This window comes from Nelumbo lutea, chromosome 1 (genome assembly GCF_056320005.1).
Source record: "Nelumbo lutea isolate HS-2025 chromosome 1, American lotus-T2T, whole genome shotgun sequence".
NCBI classification, from domain to species: Eukaryota; Viridiplantae; Streptophyta; class Magnoliopsida; order Proteales; family Nelumbonaceae; genus Nelumbo; species Nelumbo lutea.
Genome location: NC_142684.1, coordinates 158710326 through 158734624, shown reverse-complemented (window position 1 = coordinate 158734624; position 24299 = coordinate 158710326). Strand labels below are relative to the sequence as shown.

General features: G+C 37.6%; 1 protein-coding gene across 4 annotated transcripts in view; it reads left to right on the top strand.

The window, feature by feature from the left end:
- Nucleotides 1–24299, top strand: part of MSH1 (MUTL protein homolog 1) — an 82147-nt gene that overhangs the window by 3926 nt on the left and 53922 nt on the right. For all 4 annotated transcript variants that reach the window (XM_088958252.1, XM_088958244.1, XM_088958237.1 and 1 more), the window contains exons 4-6: nucleotides 411–486; nucleotides 1287–1406; nucleotides 10329–10376. In XM_088958252.1, the coding sequence (XP_088814378.1) occupies nucleotides 411–486; nucleotides 1287–1406; nucleotides 10329–10376 (244 nt within the window). The remainder of the gene's footprint in view (nucleotides 1–410; nucleotides 487–1286; nucleotides 1407–10328; nucleotides 10377–24299) is intronic.

The following is a 24299-nucleotide window of genomic DNA, read 5'->3' as shown; positions in this document are numbered from 1 at the left end:
GTGTATGGATAAACTGTTTTGATTTGCAGTGGTTCTTTCTGCTGTTTAGTTAGTTTGCACTGATGTACAGTCCCTCACTGTATAAGGGCTAAATCTTTTGGTGTTTTCAGAATTGTAATCATCTCCTGAGTTCTAACAAATTGCATTATCTTTCTCGATGAAAAAGAATGCTGTGAAATTTCAGAAAATGTACTGCTTATTGTATTTGAATTTAAGTACAGGCTTTGATGGGGATGCACACGACTAGCTTTATGAGATATCTTTTTCTAAAACATTAAAATGGCTGTTGCTTTAGGTGCTTATTTTAAAGAATCTCTAACTGCATCTGTGCACTGTATTTTTTCTTCACATGCACAACTTTAAGGTTTATGTTTTATATAGATTGTTGATCTATAATTGTGTTAATGTAGTTTGAAAGAGGGTACACTCAACTGGGAGATGCTGCAATTTAAGATGAGGTTTCCACGTGAAGTTTTACTATGTAGAGTATGTTACTCTTTTGCTTCCATTTCTTTCCATTCTTTCACATTTTTCTCTTAATGGGTGGATGAGCTGTGAAGATTGATGTTTTTATCTATTGTTGTATGTTTGTCTATGGTCTTTGGAGAATGGTGTCGTGATTCCTACTCTATTTATCTCAGCCTTATTCTCTACTATCTGGGGTGTGGTCCCACCGCTGTGCTGTATCAAGAGCTCTGTTTTCTGTTAAACTATAAGCCCTTGGATTATTTGTTTGCACATTTTCTTTGGTCTCTCCTTGCCCTTTTAGAGCCTTCTACTTGTACCAAGTCACTCCCTTCAATTAACTTTTGATCATCTTAATATCTTTAAAAAACTTTTGATCATATGCTAGTCATACAGCAGACTGGATTCTCTCCACTTCAGCTGTCCTGTTCTAATTTCATCATCAGCATCTTATTCAATTTAGCCAAGATACTGGAAATAGTTTATTTGGGATATCTTCTGATCATCAATTTTAATGGTGCACCATCATTGTCAGTACTATTTTTTGCTATAATTGCAATACATGTAATCTGTATCAGTCCAATATATCTTGAAACATTTTTGGCTTTAAAAGCAATAAAGCATCACTCTATTATTGTAGCCTTGCATTTATCTTTAGTTGCATGAATCTATACTATAATATCAGAAAACACCATACACCATGGCATCCCGTCCTGTAAATGACTTGCTAATAATTCTTCTGATCTTTTCGTTCTTTTTTCTATCTTGTTAATATTGATATGAATTTGATCTTGAATGGATACAGTTCTTTCTTCTTTCAGGTTGGGGATTTTTATGAAGCTATTGGTATTGATGCGTGTGTTCTTGTTGAGCATGCTGGTTTGAATCCCTTTGGTGGTTTGCATTCAGATAGTATTCCAAGAGCAGGATGCCCTGTTATGGTATATTTATCCTATGACTGTCATTTTTCAATTGCTTTTTCTATATATTCCCCACAGGTGGACCCAGCTAGATTCATCTTTATGACTTCGTCTTATCTAAGTGGAACTAGGGTACTCATAGAAATTGTGGAGGGTGCCCAATACTTGATTAAATGGTCCCCTTCTGAGACTCTGAAGGGCATCACCTTCCGACATGAATATGAATTGGAATAATAGGTAGGAAAGCACTTTGATCCATGAGATCCATTTTGTTCACCTCCTTTAAGTTTGTACTAAACCATCGGACGCTGGTGAAAGAATACCTCTCTCCTGTTGGTAACTTGGTATTTAATTTTTCCAAGACAGTAATTTCTTATCATATTTCTCTACATGGGTTCCAACATTCATATGATATATTATTGCTCCCAACAGCAGGCTTTGATAATTTATGGGCTAATTTGATGATATCTTGAGGTTGGTGGTCTAGGTTTTTCTATCCTCAAAATATGATAGTATTGTCTACCAATTTGAGTTCTTTTGAAGTTCATGCTTCATACACTATTTGTTATCATTTATCAATAATTTGTTGCGACTTGAGAATCTTGAGATTGATAAAGGAAATGCACATGGATGTCAATTGTGCTTAGTGTTATCAATGCAGTAAGGTGATGACCAGTATTTTTGGGGCCTTTCTGGTTGATACGATGACTATCTATGGAGCATTTGTTTGCAGTGTCTTGCAAACATAAAAAAGCAAGCTGGATGATAGAGAGTTGCAGCCTTTGTTTTCCAATTAAGGAGTGTGACCTTGACTATTTGATATGCTTCTTATTTTTGGTAATCACATACCAGCACAAAACTGTGAAGATATGCCTTGATGTACATTATTAGAGTAGTCCTTGTTGTACGACATCGTATTCTTATTATTTTATATGTTCTTTTTATCTTTCAGCCCCGTAAGGTTATTCTTGTAATTGTACATATATTTTCTCTCTTTAATATTAAAGAGACTCTTTGGGGTGGGGGTCGACTATTCTTGACACCCTTAATTCTATTTTCTTCTTGCTCTCAATTCGGTTCACATGGTATCAGAGCAGGTTGCCCTTTGATCTTCTTTCTCTCTGATCTACCTTGTTTTCTTGATCAATTGAGAACTTGCATCTCTGCCGATTGGTCCTAGACTGTTTTGATCTTTCTAGGAATCATTTTTTTGTTTTCTGTGCATCCAGAAAGAGAGGTTTCATTGGATCTCTCTCGTTTGACATCTGTTTGCAGTAAGATTTAAAAGGAGTTGTCGCCTAGCCCTTCTCAACATACTTTGAAAGTTTCACTAAGATCTGTGAAGTTTTGAGAGAGATCTGGACTTCTCTTCTAGGCGGCTATGCCCAAACTATCCTTTTCTGGATTGTGTTTTTAGTTTTCTTCTTCTACTGGATCTTTAACAATCTCCGGTGAAAGTAAGGAGTTCCTTTCTCAGTTTTTTGACTATCTTGGATTCGATTACAACTTATTTCACTCATTTTGATCAAGTTTTACTTCAGTCGAGTTCCTTTAAACTTCAACCGAACCCTATTTTGTGCTATTTTCTTGCTGTAATGGCTTCAGACAAAGGTGATATCATTCCTGTGAAGATGAATGGACAGAACAATGGGAAGTGGAAGTTTCATTTTGACTTTTATGTTGAAGGGAAAGGCTTAGAAGGATATTTGAATGGAACAATCACTAAACCAATTGAGATCGAGGTCAAGGCTTTACAACAATGGAAGTTGGATACTGGTAAACTTGTTTATTGGATTCTGAGTTCTATTGATTATCATATATTTGTACCTATGAGGAGAATGAAAACAACCTATGAGATGTACTTGTATCTGGAAAAAGTTCATCAACAGTCCAATGCATCTAAACAATATTAGATAGAATAAAAAATATTTTCCTACAACCAAGGAGATATGAGGATACATGAATATTATTTTGGTTTTCTTGATTTATGGGCTGAATATGGGATTGTTCACATTGAACCCTCGGATCCAGCCGAGTGTGTGGAATATTTTCAGAAGCACTTTGAGAAGAGAAAGGTGACTAAGTTCTTGATGAGACTTAGACCTGAATATGAGATAATCATGTTCAACATTCTGAGTAGGGGAACACTTCTAAATATGGATTTTGTTTTAGGGGAGCTTCTGAGGGAAGAGACTAGACTTCTCACTGTTGTCGAGTTTGATGGGAAGATGGCTGAAGTTGGGGTTGAAACAACCTTTGTTGCTCATGGGGGTAAGAAACCAACCTCCAAGGACTTATCCAAAACTTAATGCTATGAGTGTAAGGGTTTTGGACACATCGTATCTCATTGTGAGAAGAAGAATGTGTGCATCTATTGCAAGCAACATGGTCACATCATTCCAGACTGCCTAATCCGACTAACTAAGGGTTCTCAGAAAAAGACTCAGCCCCGGGTCTATCAGGCAACAGATGGACAAGCAGCATACACTGTATCCACCAAGGGTGATTATTCAGTGAAAGGCGATTCAACAGGTGTCATGGATGAAGAAAAGGTTTGGCAATTGGTATCTTCTGCTATTTTCTATGCTTTCTCTGCTATTGGCTTGTTTGGTAAGTTCTTTGCATATTGTTCTTCCTCTTCACATGCTTGGATTATAGATTCAGGTGCCAACAATCATATGATAGGAGACTACCTCAGTCACCCAAATCCGTCCACTGGAACTCACCATAAATATATTATTACTGCCAATGGTGAAAAGTTAGACATCGCTGGTAGCAATGATCTGTCGCTTAAATTGTCACCAACTAGATCCTTCCTTCCCTCCAAAATCCTCTTAATACCCAACTTTATTATTGATATGATTTCTGTTGGCCAACTTATTGATGAAGGAAATGTTATCACCTTTTCTCATGGTGGTTGCTTGATACATGACCGATACACTGGGAAGGTGAAAGGGAAGGGGCGTACACTGGGCTGTTTGTTTGCGCTGGAGTTCGAGAAATCTCAATCCGGAGCATCCTCAACTTTACTTAGTTCTTCTTTGTCTAATTTTTTGTTGAGTTATAGAAGTAATATTTGAGATTTATGGCATAAACAGTTGGGCCATCCATATTCCAAAAAATTAAAATTTTTGTTTATCTGGTTTGATTAAGAATAAAATTCCTCCTGTTTATACTTTTGATGTTTATTGCACTGTGTGCTGTTTGAGTAAAAGTCATGTTTTACCATTTCATCATACATCTAAACATGCTACTAAACCTTTTGAGATAATACATAGTGATGTTTGGTCTACTTCTATTACTTCACGATTGGGATACATATATTTTTTATTGTTTATAGATGATTATACTAGATATACTTGGTTTTATTTTTTGTGGCACAAATCAGAAGTCTTTGGCACATTTAAATTATTTCATACTATGGTGCAAAATCGATTAAGGTGCAAAATAAATTCAAGTGCAATGTGACTATCCTTCGCTCAGATTCAAGGGGAGAATATAGAGATGGAGGCTTTTAGGTCTACTTGAGGAGTTATGGAATTTAGTCTTAGTGCAACTGCCTAGACACTCTATAACAGAATGATGTGGCTGAACGGAAGAACGGACATATTCTCAGTGTTGTGTGGACATTACTATAGGAATCTCATATTCTAACTTCGTTTTGAGTAGAAGCAGCCAGTACAACCGTGTAGTTGATCGATTTTCTTCCCTCCTCTATTCTAGGCAACACTTCTCCCTTCTAAAAACTTTTTGGTCATCCCCCAGGTTTTTCTAGTCTTCATGTTTTTGGTTGTCTTTGTTTTGTACATCTTCTTGTTCGTGAACGATCTAAATTAACTACTCAGCCTGCTATGTGTGCCTTTGTGGGATATAGTCCTGATCACAAAGGATTTTTGTGCTATAATCCCGCTATTCGTCGTATTCGGATTTCCCAGAATGTTGTGTTTCTTGAACATATCTCCTTTGCTGGGGTTTCTAGATTGTCTATTCCTTCCATCTCTGTTTTGTAGGACTTCGATTCATATGGCACTACTATTTCCTTGACTGAGAGATTTTCTTGTCTTCACCCACAAGCGGCTGCGTGTCTCGGTCCTTGTGCCTACAACCCCCCTTCCACCTGGTCCAAAGCATCCATCTCCGATATCCCCTGTAAGTGATACATTGACCGAAGATTCTTCTATTTTAGATAGTAGTTTGGTTATTCCACTTCATTGTTCCAATCGTATTTCTCGATCCCCTGACTGCTATGGTTTTCCTTCAAACCATAATTCCTTTTCTGTTGCACTTTCTTCCACAGATATCCCTAAATCTTATCAACAAGCCATTAGAAGTTATCAGTGGAAAGAAGCCATGGATGTCGGAATTCAAGCCCTCCATGAGAATGATACTTGGGATCTTGTGCCAGCTTTTCTAGATGCTTCTATTGTTGGAAGCTATACGATCAAACTAAAGTTAGATGGTTCCCTTGATCTATATAAGGCTCGGTTAGTTGCCCAAGGAGATAGTCAGGAATATGGGATTGATTATGAAGAAACATTTGCCCCAGTTGCTAAGATCACCACAATTCAGACTCTTATGGCCATATCTGCTGTTCATTCTTGGACTATTTACCAATTAGATGTGAAGAATGTTTTTCTTCACGGTGAATTGAAGGAGACAATCTACATGAAACCTTCGCTTGGATATTGCAGTGATCCTTCATCTGTTTGTCGCCTAAAGAAGTCTATATTGTTTGAAGCAAGCACCCAGTGCTTGGTTTGAGCGCTTCCTGGATGTTGTTGCAGCTGGGTATAATCAGAGTTCCTCTTACTACTCTCTCTTTATTAAGAGAAGACCCCAGGGTATCACTATCCTCCTATTTTATGTTGATGACATGCTTTTAACTGGGGATGATCGTGATGGCATTTGTGAGCTGAGGTCCTTACTTCATAACTTATTTCACATGAAGGACCTAGGCCCTCTTACTTGGGTTTGGAGGTTCATTGTAGCAATCGAGGGTATTTCATTTGTTAACAAAAATACGCCTTTGATCTCGTTAAATTTGCTGGAATTACTGATGAGAAACATGTTGATACCCCTTGGAGTTGAATGTCAAGCCATCTAAATCCAAAGGTCTGATATTTCCCATGCTGTTTAGGTCATTGGTCAATTTGTTTCTACTCCGCGACAACCAAATATGACTGCTATTCATCATTAGTGTTTTAAAATGCGGAGGCGTGATGTGAGGCGTTCCACTACCTAGATGCATGAGGCGTAATTCAGAATGCAAAGGGCCTAAGCCTCCCAAACACAAGGAAGCGTAAGCCTCCTTAAGACGAGGGGGGTTATGGGGAGGATGAAAGGGAAGGGGGGATCTCATTTTTTCTTTATTTTAAATAAAATTCTTTTATAGTAAGAAGAATAAAGATGCATAACAGTTGTTCAAAGGGGGGGGGGTCTTGTCAAAGCGAAGGGGTTTGGGGGGCTTCGCCCCCCAGTCGAAGGGACAAGGGGCAAACCATTTTCTTTCCTCTTATCTTTTCTTCCCTTCCTTTTTCTTTTCTTTCATTTTCTCTTTTTTCTTCTCTTTCCTCTCCTTTTCTTTTCCTTTCCTTTCTTTTCCTTTCCTTTCCTTTCCTTTTTTTTTCCTTTTTTTTTCTTTTATTTTTCTGTATTTTCATATCAGATGTGCATGAGGTGCAAGAGGCGTACGCCTCTAGCATGCCTCATGAGAAAAGCGCCTCAAGGCGTTTTGGGAGCGCCTCGCCTAGAGGTGCCTCCAGGCGTACACCTCCCACGCCTTTTAAAACACTGTTCACCGCATCATCTGCTATGTTAGAGACAACCTCTCAGGGACTGTTTTCTCTTCCTCGTCATCCATACAGTTGAGGGTTTAAGTTGATGCCGATTGGGTTGGTTGTCCTTACACTCGCTAATCCACTATTGGGTGGTGCGTCTTCATATGCGACTCTCTCATTTCTTGGAAGTGCAAGAAACAACAAATTGTATCTTAGTCTTCTGCTAAAGCCGAGTATAAAGCTATGTCTTCTGCATGTAGCAAGATTGTTTGGCTGAAGTCTCTTTTCATGGATCTTGGTACTCCTCTTCCTACTCCTATCCCTTTGTATGTAGACAACACTAGCGCTATCAAGATCGCATCTAATTCTGTCTTTCATGAGAGGACTAAACATATCGAGGTGGATTGTCACTTTATTAGAGACCTTGTTGTAGGCTCTATATCTCTTCCTCATGTAGCCTCTCACATGCAGATTGCCGACATCTTCACTAAGGCCATGACTAAAAGTCGACACCTCATTCTTGTGGGCAAACTGATGCTGATATCTATGCATCAGTTTGAGGGGGAGTGTGAAGATATACCTCGATGTACATTTTTAGAGTAGTCCTTGTACAATATCGTATTTTTATTATTTTATTTGTTCATTTTATCTTTCAGCCCTGTAAGGGCATTCTTGTATTTGTACATATCTTTTATCTCTTTAATATAAAAGAGACTCTTCGGGGTGGGGGTCAACTATTCTTGATGTAGAGAACACTGAAGTGGGCCCCACAGCTACGGTCCCACTGTGTTCGTAGGGTAGAAGATATTCTAGTCTGCCTAGGGTTAGCTATTGGTCATTTAGTTGTTTCAGTTGTTATTTATTTTGGTCTTTGTTTTACTCTATTTGTTATGTAAAGACTAAGGGTAGATCTGTCCTTTCCATGTAATGAGCATAACCTATAAATATTAATTAAAGTGGCGGCGGCAGAACATGAAGCTTCTGCTCCTCCTTTCAACCCTTGTGTTCTACTGCTTCTTCTCCCTCTTTCTCTTCTCTCCTCTTTCTTTCTGCTTATCTTCGATCCTGAGATTCATTAGGGTCCAAGACTGATAACAGTCCTGAACTTCTTGTCTTGACACCCTTAATTCTGTTTGTCTTCTTGCTCTCAATTCGGTTCACAAAAACTGGTTGGAAGAAGACTTAATACAACTCCTCCACACTCTTCTTTATCTTGTGCCTTATTTCTATTTATACATCCTCAGTAAACCATATGCCATCACAGATACTTAAAGCAACAGCATGAATATAACAAAATAAACCATTATTATTTTAAAAACTTAGAGATAAATATAATTAAATAAACTTTAAAAAATTTTGTGGTTGACCACTTTGATTAGTTGCTAATCAAACTAGTGAATCTAATTGATGTTCAGTTGTCCTAGACTCTCCTAGGTGACTGAATAGCAGTCAATGAAATAAACTTTAAAATGATGCTTAGTTGTGCTAGGTGATGACTATTGGCTGACCGGTTAGCGATTCAGTTAGTAGGGTACTAGGGCCTTCAAAGGACTAGTTGGTTGACTAATTAATGACTACTTGTTGCTTTGTTAAAACTGACTGTTCTGATTCTTAATGACCTTAATGGTTTAAATAGTGTGGATTCGGTTGTTATTTGTTTTTGATCAGTGCTTGGGTGGGGATACTTTGTGATTTTGGTTCTCTTTATTTGAGGGCTCTCTGATTAACAATGAGCATGGGTTTGCTCTGTTGGTAAAGGTGGGCTTAGAAGAGTTGACAAAGAAAACAAAGTTTTCCTTCAGATTTGGAAAGATGACATACAAGGGACTAATACAAGATCTGAGATTTAGATCTGCATATTGATAAGAGGAGATAGAGAGAAAGAAGTAATTTAGATTTGTAAGTAGATAGAAAGAGATAGAGAAGCATTCACAGTTCACACGTTCTAGAAGAAAAGAAGAGGGGAGAAGGAAAGATGAGACACTTCAAATAACTTGGTTCAATTTCTTTTTTCATAATCAGTTTTTTTTATTACCCAGTTTAAAAGCACATATTTATAGTGTTTAGGAAGAGGAATTTTCCAATCCATTTTCCATTTTCAATGCTTTTACCCACTGATAACACTGACAATAAATTGGCCATAACTTTCTCCAGTTCATATTGGATTCACAAGATCTTAGTCTCATTTAATAGTTAACTCAAAAACCTCTCCAAAGGCACCAAAATCAAGCAAAGTGGAACAAATCAAATGGCTAACGAGGAACATAAATTTGAAGCTACAATGGGTCCTAAGATTACCAAATGGAATGGCTGACACTTAAGGCAAGGGGTTACTAGAAATCAATTGTGTTGGGCTTGCTTGTAAAATGTTTAGTACCTTAGAGATAGGGTAGTAATCGCTGCTCTATCCAAGGATGATTGTACTATTTTTAATTTTATACTACTATAAGATTCTTTTAATAATGTTTGAAGTTACTCATTAAAGGGTTTCAAAGGTGGTTAGCTGAGTCTAGCTGCCCTGTTTCATCATTTTAATATGTTTCATGATTAATTAACAAAAGTTTTGATTGTTACTGATAAAAAAAATTAATCTAAAAAATCTTTGTAAATCAAAAAATGATAATCATAGAAATGCCCCTCCAAATAGAAAAAAAAGCTATGAATTAACTAGTAATTTTTAGCTAAACTCACTGATTAGGATCTCAAATAGAGATCACCTAAGTGCCTAATGGGCCCCATGGGAAAAATTCAAAGTTTCCTTGGGATTTTTTAAGTTGCTGATATGGCCCTTTTCTCTTGTTGTCTTCTTCATGATTTGCATCATCCACTTGTTTGAGGCTTCCATGGCCCCTCTCCTCTTCTACATTTCTTCTTAACAAAAAGGGAGTAAATAATGTTGAATTTGGTCAATTTCTACATCCACATTAACCTGGATAGAAGCCTAAACTTTGACTAGCTGGTTGTATGTTGGAACTATTATTTTATCAGATTTCAATTGTCATTATTCTTTTTGATCTGGTGTAGTTTAGATTGTTTTTTGTATTCAATGCTTATTCCTATTGTGGTTTATTTCTTATTTACTTAATCCTGTTTTTTCTTTTGCTTTTTCATGAATGCCGGTGCTGGTTGCTTCTTTCTTTATGTTGATTGAATTTTTGTTTTACAGAACTTGCGACAAACCTTGGATGATTTGACACGCAATGGATATTCAGTTGTGAGTAAACCAGACTTCGATATTCCTAATCTGAAGTTCCGACTCTGAGTGTTGATTTTGTTTGGTTGATGTCTTACAATGTTTTATATATATATATATATTGATTTTATTTTGTGATATGTTGTGCATCCTGGATGTTAATATTTAAAATAGAATTATGTGCTTCAAAGTTTTTTCTTTTTAGTACCATTTATGAATGGAGCTGTTTTCTTTCTTGGAGAGAGAGAGAAGAGAAGAGAGAGGAGAAGAGAAGAGAAGGGAAGAAGGAGAGATCTGATTGAGAGTCAAAAAGTGTCGTTGGCAGCACCCAACTTCTTATTTATATTAACTTAACATAAAAGGAGTAGGAGATTACAAATATGCCCCTGGTGGCACACCCTAATAAAAAAACTAATAAAAAAGGAAGAAAGGAACATGCTGACAACACACTAACAACAACTATAAAAAACAAATAAATAACCCTAATGTGCCATAGCCCTATACTCTGCTTCAGCACTTGACCTTGCTACCACACTTTGTTTCTTGCTTTTTCCATGTCACCAGTTTACCTCTCACAAATGTGCAGTACCCAATTGTGATCTTTCTATCATCCACAACACCTGCCCAAATTAACTTAACATAAAAGAAGTAGGAGATTACAAATATGCCCCTGGCGGCACACACTAATAAAAAAACTAATAAAAAAAGAAGAAAGGAACAAGTTGACAACATCCTAGGTTGATAGCACACTAACAACAACTATAAAAAACAAATAAATTAGCCTAACAACAGGAGCCTTAGTTGTCGTTATGTTGGTCTGAAGCCTGATGTCTAAAGAGCAAAAACAACTTGAAAAAAATACTTTGAAAATTGTTGTTTTTTGGCTTTATTTTGATATTTGAATTAGAGAATGTTAAACTGAAACTTGAATGCTGAATGTAATATGGTTACTTTATAATTTTGCCCCCATGGTTGAGTATGAGGCTAGATATTTATGTTAATTATAATTAACATTAATAAATTGATGTTGCTCATTTTTTTGGAATAAAATTAGTATTATAAAATAAAAATAATGGTAATGAAATAATATAAATAATAGAAAATGATAAAATAATAATAAAATAGTTAAATAATAATAATAAAATACTTAAATAGAGAAATAACAAAACAATAAAAAAGTAATTAAGTAATGGCTTTGACTTTGCACTCAGTTGTATGATTGGGGTGATCTTTATATTGATTTGAGGTAACTTTTTGAGATTTATGTGTATCAAGCAATGTTTTAAAAATTGACCCAGAATTCAAACCGCTTTGGCCACTGGTTTTCGGGTTAGCGGTTCAACCATCTGGTTTGAATAGATGGACCATTCCAAGTAAAAGTATTAAAAATAAAAAAATAAAACTAAAAGTTTAAAATTAAAAAGACTAACTGTTGTTTGAGTTAAATGGGTTGACGGTTCAACCAATTGGATCATTGGGTTGTTGACCAAGTTAACGTTTTTGGCCACAAAACAGGTTAAGGGTGAAATAAAACCGGTTGCCTGGACGGTTCCTAGGTCAAATGATCCGATTGTCTGGGTCAATGACGGTTCGAAAACCTTGTTATCAAGGACTCAAAGATGTCTTGCCATTTTGGAACAAAACCCCCCTTTTGGCCTCAAATCTCAAAATTTTAGCGTTTTTATAAATAAAAAATGAAAAATGAAACAAAATATAAATTAATCATAAAATAATGCTTTTATATACATATATTACAATTGGAGTATAATTTTATATTATTTTATTGATATAATAGATGTTTATATACATACCTACATACATCTATATCTATGTTATCTATGTATGTATATATACATACATATATATTCATATATTTATATATATTTATATATTTATATATATATATATATATTATTTGTGTGTGTGTGTGTGTTGCAATCTGATCGATTTGACTTGGATGCAAAAATGGTTCAGCGTTTGGCTTGGTTTTTAAAACATTGGTTGTAGTATATGAAGGTCTGTAGTTAATTGTAGACTGACCTTATATAAAAGTAATAAGAAGTGAATAAATAAAAAGAAAGTTAATCTTTGAAAAAAATATAATTTTTTTTATAAAAAAGCACAAGTAAGATTAAACTAAATACTTGTTAAAATAGAATAAAATAAAATGCATAAATAAAATATTTTTATAATAATAAAATTATTAAATGGTTTATGTGATTTAATTAATGGTTTATATGGTAATATTGTAGACCGTCTTTATAAAAGCAATAGAAATTGAACATATAGTAAGAAAGTTAATATATGAGATAAAATGTTCATGAAAAACAAAACTAAAGAGATACTTTTATAATAATAAAAATACTACTCAAACTAATTCTTATCAGAAAAAAATAAAATGCATAAATAAATAATTTTCTATAAAAAATAAAAATATTAAATGTTTGTATGATGTATTATTGATGAAAGTTAGTAATAAATGGTTTATATTGAAAGTTACTATTTCTCATCAAAAAACAAATAAAAATATTAAATGGTTTATATTTTGTGTATGATTTAATTCTAATTATTTATTAGAATAAAAAGAGATGCATCAAAGAAGATACTAGTCTAGAAAGGTGTATTAATGCTTCTTTTAGCATTTCATAGAATATCATTGCATATTTTGACATATTTCATAGTATTTCCATAGTGTTTGAGTTTGATCAGAAAAGAATAGTGAAGGAGAAGAGAAGAAGAGAGAAGAGAAGATTGGAGTTTGAAGAAAATTTGAGCTGGGGGTGCCAGCCCTTTTATTTATATGTTAGGGTGACCATACAATAATAAAGAAAGACGGAAAGACAACAGTGTCCTTGCGGCACATAACCAAGATTACATCACTCCCCCTCAAGTTGGGGCGTTGATATCAATCATCCCCAACTAGTTATAGATTATAGTGCCACAAGGAGTTTAATCCTTTGGTAAGGATGTTTGCAAGTTGTTCCTTAGAGCTGATGTAGGGAATGCAAACTTCTCCTTTTTCCAAATTTTCCTTGATGAAGTGTTCGTCAACCTCTATGTGTTTAGTTCTATCATGGGGAACAGGATTGGCTGCAATGTTGGTAGTAGCCATATTGTCAAAATAGAGTGACATAGGATCACTGAGAGGAAAGCCCAATTCACCCAAGAGATTCTTTATCCATAGTAGTCCCCATATTCAGCTTCTGCACTAGATCTGGCCACCACACTTTGTTTCTTACTCCTCCAAGTAACAAGATTCCCCCAACAAAGGCACAATAGCCACTAGTGGATTTTCTGTCATCCATAAAACCAACCCAATCATTAGTGTAAACCTCAACTCTCATATGCCCATGCTTTTCAAATAGGAGCTCCGTCCCAAGGAATTTCTTTAGGTATCCAAGAACTCTGTTTGCTGCCTCTAAGTGTGTGGCCTTGGGGAGCATGCATAAACTGGCTAAGGACTTCCATTGCTTATGCAATGTCAAGTCTTGTCATAGATAGATAGAGAAGTCTGCCCACCAATTTTGATACTGCTTTGTGTCTGCTATGGGCTCATCATTGTAGTCCCCAAGCCTGTGGTGTACTTCTATAGGAGTGTTATTAGGTTTTGCTTGAAGCTTTCCCATATCTTTGAAGAGATCTAGGGTATATTTCCTCTAGGAGATGAAGATACCCTGATTAAAGTAGACAACTTCAATACCAAGGAAATAACATAAAGGCCCTAGATCCTTCACTTCAAACTGAGTGGCTAAGAATCTCTTCAATCTCTGTATCTCTAAGTCCTAATCATCGGTGGTAATAATATCATTGACATAAACAATCAAGGCTTCCATTCTTCCTTGTTCTCTCTTCACAAAGAGTGTGTGATCAGACTGACAATGCTTAAATCCCATTTGTTGGACTGCCTTGTGGAACCTATTGAATCAGGCCCTTGGAGACTGTTTTTGGCCATATAGAGGTTTCTTAAATCTGCAGACTCCTTGCTCATTTCCCTTAGTACAAAAACCTTGAGGTTGGATCATGTACACTTCTTCTAAATCACCATTCAGGAAGGCGTTTTTAATGTCCAGTTGGTGAAGCTCCCAATCTAGATTTGCTGCTAAAGAGAGAAGTGTTCGAATATAATTCATTTTTGCTACAGGGGCAAAGGTTTCTGCATAATCAACTCCATATACATGTGAAAAACCTTTTGCAACTAGCTGGGCTTTGTACCTTTCCACTGTGCCATCTGCTTTATGTTTCACAGAGAATACCCATTTGCACCCCACAGGTTCCTTTCCCTCAAGAAGATCTTCCAACTCTCACATGCCATTTTTTTGAAGGGCATTGATCTCCTTCATTGCATTTGTCTACTCAGGAACAAGTAAAGCTTCTGTAACACTCTTAGGAAGGGGAACACTATCAATAAAGAGGAAAACACGGAAAGAGGGTGAAACATTCTCAAAGGATAATGAATGAGCCATTGGGTGGTGTGTGGTACATATTTGACACTCTTCCTCTTAGCAATAGGAAGATCCATATTACTTTTGGAAGTGCCAATATCAATGGGTTTAGGAATATCAACTGGAATGATAGTACTTGGATGTGGTAATGGATTCAACCCTTGAGAGTTCGATGGCATAGGTTGCACAACTTCAAGATGCTTTGTGTCTATCGAACTTTGTTGACCCTGGCCTTGGCTTTTGTACCACTGTCTACGAAAGACCCGAAATTGAGGAGGGTCAAGAGGAGAAGGCAACAAAACCTGTTTTTGTTTCTCCTCACTTGAACTTTCCCCTGAGGAGAAGCAAAAAAGAAAGGAACATCTTCAAAGGAGACATCCGTGGATTCAAAGTACTTTTTGGAAATTGGGTCAAAGCAACAATAACCCTTTTGGGAGAGAGGGTGGCCAAGGAAAACACAAACAATGGCTTTGGGATCCAACTTACCACGGATAGGAGACAAATCATGGACAAAACATTTACACCCAAAGACATACATAGGGATAGGAAACAATGAAGCGGTAAGGAAGATGAGCTAATGAGGGGACACGTACTCCAAGAGACAAGATGGCATCCGATTGATAACATAAGCCGTAGTCATAATAGTATCCACCTAGAGCCTTTTGGAAACATTCATGTGTATCAGCAACCGCCGAGCAACCTTTAGAAGATGACGATTTTCTCTCTTCAACCCCATTCTATTAAGGGGTTTTGGCACAAGAGCTACAATGAAGAGTGCCACAAGTTTCAAAAAATTCTGTGAGGTCACCATGAAAATACTCTTTGGCATTGTCTAATTGGAAAATGTGAATCTTTGTCTAAAGTTGTGTGTATACTATATGTTGAAAAACTTTCACAAGTTTAGGGACTTCTTCTCGAGAGCGCATATGGTAAACTCACATATATCGAGAGAAGTCATCAATGAAAGATATGAAGTACTTGTAGCCATTCTCCATTGGAATATTTATAGGTAGAATACACAATGGAAAAATGAACTTTTGATCTTTTATTATGTAAAGGAAATGAAGTTCTACAGTGCTTGCTTAGTTGACACATATGACACTGAAAATCATTTACTGACACTGACTTAAACAATTTTGGAAACAAGTACTTCAAAGACTCAAAGGACATGTGACCCAAATGATTTTGCCATAAAGTAACCTGACTCTTACTTGACTGATTCAAAGACTCTGAGGCCGTAAGATCAACTTTATTCTCTAGCACATAGAGGCCATTCACCATGTTTCCTTTACCAATCGTCCTCCTGGAGGCTAAATCTTGAAAGACACAGGATTGAGGAAAAAAAAGGTTACTGAGCAGTTCAAAGAGTGTGTAATGTTGCTAATAGATAACAAATTAATAGGCAGCTTTGGAACATGTAAAACATTTGACAGAGGTAGGTCAAATGGTAAAGATATATATCCTCGGCCAGCAATGGAGGAGAAGGACCCATCAACTAACCTCACTTTATCTTTGTTAGAAAGAAGGGTGTATGACTGACAAAAGCTTGATTTACCAGTCATGTGATTGGAAGCACCATAATGTATAATCCTTGGAGATTCGGAGGTTTCAGTATACACACGGAATGTAGAAGCTAAGCTACCTGAAGAGGAAGCATAAGAGGTTGAAGGAGTGGGTCTAGAATAAGCTTGTGTTAGAGCCCTACCATATTGCTCCAAATGGTCACTGAAGGCATTGATAATATTTTCCTTGACGTCAGAATTAGGGGGGCAATCCTAGGAGTTCACAATAGTACATCCACTCTGTGGCTCATGAGAGGCCAAGTTAGCCGAGGTAAACTTGTTCTGTTCTTGTGCTGATTTCTTACTTAGGTCTTGTGTCCACTTTGGCTTTCCATGCAATTCCCAACATGTCTCCTGTGTGTGTGGGGATTTCTAACAATGAGTGCACTACAATTTATCTTTATCATCAACCCTTTTCCGACCATCTCTTATTCTTGCTGAATTGGTCTCCCCCTCAGGGGGATTCATGGCAGATTTTCTTACTTCCTTAGATTGAACCAGTGCATACACCTCTTGGATAGACAAAAGATTCTTGCTGCCCAAAATCTAAACTCGAATGGGTTCATAAATGGGATTAAGCCCTAGCAAAAAAGCAAACACCCGCTGCTGTGAAACTAATTGTTTGTAAGCTTTGGCATCCTTCTCGTTTTCCCAATCAATGTTTTGATAGTAATCTAACTCTTTCTAGATAGGTGTGAGGTCAGAATAGAAGGTGGATAAGCTTCTTTCCCCTTGTTTACATGTTGCAGACTCGGCTTGCAATTGATAGATTCTAGCACAGTGCCTTTGCTTGTTCCCATATTTCCTTGGCTGTCTCAGCCCACATAAAATTCTGCTTAACCAATGGTAGCATAGTAGTCAACATAATGATGCAGTTCTCCTGGTCCCACTTATCATTATTCAGCAGTACCTGTCTAGGCTCCTTCACTTTTCCATTTATATACCCTGCCTTAGGCATCTCCTTAGACCATGTCAAATAATTTCTGCCATCTAAGGGAGTAATATTTGTTGGAAAACTCATAGATTCATGACTACTATTCATTCCTCCTTGATTGAAAGAGGTTCAAGAAGTTGCAGAGTCCTCAGAGGCCATAACAGATGCTACTATCAGAAGTTTGAGACCTACAACTCTTCTTCCGCAGTCCACACACTCAAAAAACACACAGCCCTCACTGTAAGGTTTAAAAAAAAACTGTAAACACAGTAACACAGTGCCTGCTGTCAAAGGTTACAGGTCTAATTGACCTCACAAGGGCTAGGTTAAGCCACATATAACATCTAGAGCACCTGCTGTCACAGATTCACAGGTCTAACCAACCTCACAAAGGCTAGTTTGAGCCACACATAACATCTACAGCTCTTCTGTCGTACCTTTCCATCTAAACCAGGTCATACATGACCTAAACAGGTTCTTCATCCACACAGATTTGGATCACCGACCCACAAGAAGCAACTCAACAGGCCTACACCATTTGACTAAGGCAGTTTTTAGTATGTTCTTGGTAACAGTACCAAGAACCAATAATAAGAATACTTCAGTCTATGTTTCTGATCAGTTCGACTGACTTCTGGAAGTTACAGTCCAGAGAAGAATGGAAGAGAAGAAGAAAAACAACCACCAACCTCTAAGAAGACCTCAATCAATCATCTGCTTCTCTCTGAAAGTGTTTTTTCCAAGTTTCTGTTTAAAGGCAATGGAACAGGGTCAACCGAACAGTTCTCAGGGCAAGGTCGGACTCGTCTTCCTCATTCACAGTCCAGATATGTGATTGGAATAGCTTCAATCAGACATGAATATTTTTACAGAGCACTGTCCTGCTCTGATACCATGATTTTGATCAGAAAAGAACAGTGAAGGAAGGAGAAGATGGAGGGAGAAGAGAAGAAGAGAAAAGAGAAGATTGGAGTCTGAAGAAAATCTGGGCTGGCGGTGTCAGTCCTTCTATTTATATGCTAGGGCGACCATACAATAATAAAGAAAGATGAAAAGACAAAAGTGCCCTTGCGACACATAACCAAGATTACATCAATGTCTATAATTTTAACAACATTTCCATTCAACATTTCTAACATATGTTCTATATTTAAGTAAGCAACAATAATCAATGTTTTAAAATGCGGAGGTGTGATGCGAGGTGTTCCACTACCTAGAGGCATGAGGGTAGTTCCGAACCAAGCCTTTTGAACACAAGGAGGCATAAGCCTCCTTAAGAGGAGGAGGAAGTGGAGGAAGAAGAGGAAGGAGGTTCTCATTTTTTGTTTATTTTTAGGAAAACTCTTTTATATTAAACATTGTCATTGACATTTTAGAGGAAATGATTAAAAAATTCTGTTTATTCTAGAGGAAACATAGAAGATGAACAAAGGTGAAGGAGATATGTAGGGCGCTTTTGAAATTGAGAGACTGAAAATATGTTTAAGCCCAAGTAAGGAGAACGGAAAATAAAGGGAGCATTTGATGATGGCCAGTTACATTAGGAATGTCTAAGATGTTAATTATTCAAAAAGTGGGTGAATGGGGCTATGGGAGCAATGGCTGGTGATTTTGGTTAAGTAGAAAGTTAGAGGTTAGAAGAAAGCATGCGAGGCCATAAGAAAAAGATTAAAGGTGAAAGGAACCTTCATCTTGACCCCATGTGAGAAAGAAAAATCCTTGCTGGATTTGTTAGAGAATGCAGTGTAGATCGTTGTTGAAGTTATAGAGACTGAAGAAGGACACACACTTGCTTCGAAATGGTGTCTTTTGTCAAACGCCAAATCTGTCTCACATGGTGAAGGCTTGGTGATAAGGATACATGGATTACCCTTCCACCTCTAGATGGAGAGCACCATGAAGCTGATTGCATCCTTGTGTGGAGTCCATCTTGGAGGGTGTGTTCTTGAGAGGCTTGTATTTAGTCATTATAAGGGTTGTGGGAGCAAAGTATGAAGGTCTTCCAAGAAATGTTAAAGCTGATTCAGGTGGTTAAACCTTAATTCTTGGATGATCACCTCCATTGGTGCTGCACTTTGGAGACGGGGGCAGGAAGATGCTAACATGGAAAATTGAGTACTATGTGGTAGTGTTGGGTTGGGGAGTTAAAATTTTCTAAGTGTTTTCATTAGTAGAGAAGAGGAAGAACATGAAGATCAAAAGCTTTTGGGTCTCATTCCTTCAATGGGGAGACCTTATGCTCTAAAAATAGTGGCCTAGCTTGGGGTCGGGAATTGGAGCGTGGTAGAGTTCTCTTACAAGTTCTTACAAATGGTAGTAATGGTTAGTCAAATGGGGGAAGGGGAAACCCTGTGAAGAAGTTAAGGCCTTTTGAGAAGGGTCCTAGGCAAAATCAAATGAAACTATGAAAGCCTATGATCAATGTGGTTGGACCAAGTCATGTGCTAACTTAGTTGAGCACATGGGTGGATCTTTGTTGGGTCTTGAGATGAAATGACATGGAACCTTCGTGGGCCATCTCAAGTGGGGAGGCCTAGGGTGGAGGAGCCCATGTGATGTCAAGTAAAGGTGGATCTTTGATAGAATTGAGCTTAGGTCTATGTTCGTCTTTAGTGCGTTGGTCTGAGAAGATATAAAGAGGTTGAAATGTTTGTTGAAGACAAGCAAACTAAGGCTAGAGAGTGAAGTTCAAAAAGGTGACATTGGGGCTTTGAGAGGCGAAAAAGAGGGTGGTTTTGGTGGATCTGTAGAAATTAAGTTTTGAGCCAAATCTTGTTTCAAGGAGGAACTTATAGGGAGGAATGAGAAAGGAGTTAAGAGGGGAGAGAAGGAGATTGAGGACGTTGGAGGTGAGGGTGTTGAAAAAGGGAAGTTGGTTGAATATAAGTTAACAAAACAACAATTGGGTCAGAGACCAGAGGGGATGGGGGAAATTTGGAGAACTAGTCAGAGGATTATGATCTAGTGGAAGAAATTAATCAAGATGGGGAAGGAAAAGGTGAACAGGACAGGTGTGGGGTGCATGGTCTGAAGGGATAGGAAATCCATCACATGGATGCCCAAGATTGCGGAATAAAGGGGGCGAATTTAAATTTTTTTTTCTCTCCCTTCAACTGGGAATCAAATTCCCTATTTAGAAAATCATATTTTCAAGGATCATTCTTGAACCATAAACTGAACCAGATCTGAACCAAAGGAGTAGGGAGAGATAATACCTGATACAGAGAAACAATCTCTCAATGGAGGTGTTCACGCCCAAGGTAGGATCCAAAATCTGCTCCCACTGAAGATGGCGCAGTGTAGGGTGGAGCAGAATCAACAGTGTTCTTCCCAAGAACTTGATCCTTTCAAAGAATGGACGGCTTGTGAATACAACTCCTACCAATCATTTCTCCAAAAGATTGGAATCAAGATCCAATCTTGATTTCTCCCAAGCAATGGAGATCGAACTGCTGTAGGCGGCGACTACAAGAAGGAGGCGGCTAGAGAGTATTTGCAGGGTGTAGAATTCTCTCTTCTGTGATCTCAGCTTTGAAGACAAGACAATTAGTTGTATGTTGTGATGTGTCTAAAGGCTGCTGCCTCCTCTTCCTTTTATAGACTTAAATGGATCAGCTCCTAATCCCATTAGGAGTTGCTAACCCAAATCATATCTGGATTAGAAGTCCCTTTAAGATAAGGGATTATCCTTATCTTATTTGCAGATTAGATAAGCAAACTCCTAATCTAATTAGGAAGTTTCCAAATCTAAATCTCATTTAGATCTTGGACTCTCTGAGTGGATAGGGTGTGGGCCCAATCCTATCAGCTGATCTTATCTCAAAATTTGCCCCTTAATGACTAATCAAATTAGCCCAGTTCGAAATGGGCTTAAGGCCCATTTAGGGTTATGTATTCATTTAGCCTTCCAAACTGTTGCCCAGTTGGCTTCCTTGTATGGCGTGGGATCCAAACATTGATCTACACATCAGCCACATGGGTTCAACCCAGCCTTTGTTACAAGGCCTGGCCGAATACACTGTTATGGACAGTGCACCATTTGAAACCCATCAGATGGGCTCTATGGGCCCAACACTTACCCTAAGTGGTCCCTGGGCCATGCCACCTTGTAACACCCAGGGACTGTGGGCAGATGCAAGATTAGCCCATCATGTATTATCCTTAATGGTCTTACACTTAACCTCTTAGCCTATAATGATCATACATTGCCCGACAAGAGAGGACCTCTCCCTCGGCTGCAAGGAACAGTGTTGCACTCTCTCAAGTATAGATCCCGGGAATTAAAACCTTTTGCAAATCATTTCGAAACCATAATATATACACTTTTATATCTCCTATAAAATATATTTTGCAAAACAAATCTCAATGATTGAAATCGGCTGCCGACAGTCTTGGTTTTCATCAGTGAGAGTGCATCCCTGATCATTACCTTTGTCCGACAAAGGGGCTGATCCTATCACTATGATCACCCACTCAGATGAATTCTCAGACTGTCCCAACATACCCAGGTTTTGACCCCCGCTAAGGATCTCACTGATTGGTACATCAAAGACAGCCCAATCCGACACCTAGTGCAGTATCATAATCGAATCTAAGGGTCGGGTGTAATTTTCCAGTTTTTCCCATCAATCTCCAAGGTTCAGGGCAATACTGGAAATCTGGTCCTGTATGTGCTTAGGGTCTCACCCTGGTAGCTGAGACAAGCCACTCCAATCGACTTGGTGGCACCACAGAGTTAGCCTTGTCAGGATAGGTCTCCCCAGACCGACCCACTGGCTGTGAACATTCTAAACTAACACGAGTCTCATTAAATGTCCAGTTTAAGGGTATTACACAGAAACATACCAAGGGAACATGAATCAAATATGCACTTTTATTCATTTACAATAAACTCATAAAGTACATCATTTTGATTGAAGCTAAGGGCATACAAAACTGTCTAACTTGGTCTGATGATCCAAGGTTCTACATTAAGGAAAGGAAATATAATACCAAGCCACTTCATAATTTATGAAGTTCATGAATTGGGAAGATCACTCAACTTGGAGATAGTGGTGAATGTGGAGTTGGAGGTGAGTAAAATGATGGGTTTGTATTTTATCGGGGGGGGGGATTTGCAAGAAGAATCTTTTGGGAGTTAGAAGAGAAGTTATGTTTTCCGTCAAAGGTGGGGGAATTGTTTCGAGTCTAGACAAAACTAGGGGGTATTCCAGAAATTTGGAAGATAGAGGAGTTGGTGCTTGTTGGAAAAGATGTGGAGGAATGAAAAGAGAGTGGTGAAGTAGTGACAGATCAGAATTCTGATAAAACGTGGCGTTAAAGTTAGAAAGAATTAATGCTAATATAAAGGATCTGAAATCCTCCGAGAATTTTCCAAATGCATTTAGAAGAATTAGAAGTTAGAAAGCTACTTGGAATGTTCATGTATAAAATATTTTTGCCAGATTGGAGGGGGAGGGGGTTACCCAATAGTGGGGGTCAAAAAGACAAAGGGTGGTTAGAAGCAGAGGTTGTTGTTGCAGTCATTAAAGCTGGTGAGTAATAGGGCAACCAGTTGGGGTTTTATTTGAAGAGTCTTGTTTTAGTTGGGTAAGGGTGGTAGGTTTTGGGTAGAGGATTGTTTGTGGAGGTTCAGTCGGTTAAATCTTCTTTGGTTTCTCAAGGGTTGAAGTTCCCATTGTTGTATTTTTACACTATTCCTTTGGGGTTTTGGCAATTGTGATTTTAGCTTAGGGGTCTAATATTGGGAGGCTAAAGGGGAAGGTTGTCTTTGGTGCTGGTGCTACTTTCTGTATTGTATGTGGGGTGACTTCTTTTCACCCATTTGTAATATTTTCTCTTCTTTCTCTTAATATATATATATATATTCATTTATTTAGTTTAAAAAAAGTTGTTTTTGAAGGCGGAGAAGGTTTGTGGTGCTTGTAATAATGAATCATGTGTTTTATCGACCGATGGTTGGATGGGCATGATATGGTTAGAAAAGATAGAATTTCACTCATATTGGATAAGAATTTCCAGATAGATAAGAAAATGGATCTGAGTAGATTGTCAGAAAAAGATGTCGAGCTGAGGAGGTTGGGAATTCCTTTTCTAGGAGGAGAAGAATTTTCTAGTAAAGCTTCTTTTTGGAGCAGAAGAAAAAGAAAGGAAAAGTATAGAATAGCAATTCAAATCCGGAATTAGATGAGGTACTTCTGGAGGGTGAAGAAGGGCCATAGGAAGTTCTTTTTTATTGGGATAAATTTTGTGAGAGCTTGTTGGTGTGATATTTGTGGTTTTGAGGTTTGTTTGTTAGTTGTGTTCAAATCAGGATGTAGTGAACCTGATATGTGAGAGATGAGTTAGGTAGGGAATTTGGTTTATGTGATGTTTGGGTGGGGTTTGACTTTATTTTTTTTTTCTGATCAATAACTCAACCTTTTATTAATTAATATAAATGCATTACATTAAATACTGTTGGACTGTGAGACATAAAACTTCTTCTCTCTCCCCCTACAATCAAATCCCTTACAGTTGTGCCCAGAAAAGTGAATCTCTCTCCACCCCTTGTTTTTCTAAGGCAACTGCTACAGAATTAGCAGATCTTTTAACCCACCCAACCACTGTTTCCATTATCTCTGGTTAGCCACCTGATCTTCTTGCTTTCATTGTTGGAAAGCCACAGTTCTGATCCCCCATTAAGTAACCAGCTACTGTTTTAGAAGGTTGTTGTTGTCAGTATTGGGGTGATGTTAGTAAGTGGAATGGATTTGGTTTGTCTCAGTTATGCCTTGTCAACTCAGTTTGTATCCACCTAAATTTGTTTTTCCTTTTAATAGATTTCTTTTATATTTACTAGCATAAAAAATGGGCATAAAGGACTTGTATCTAAGTGTTGAGCAGGGAGCAATTAGGTGGCCCCTTTGAAGGTAAAGGGCTTTTTTGCCACAAGTATAAACTATAATGTTATGTAATACTCCAAGACAAAAAGACAATAAGACATTATGGAAGTGTATGTGTGCAG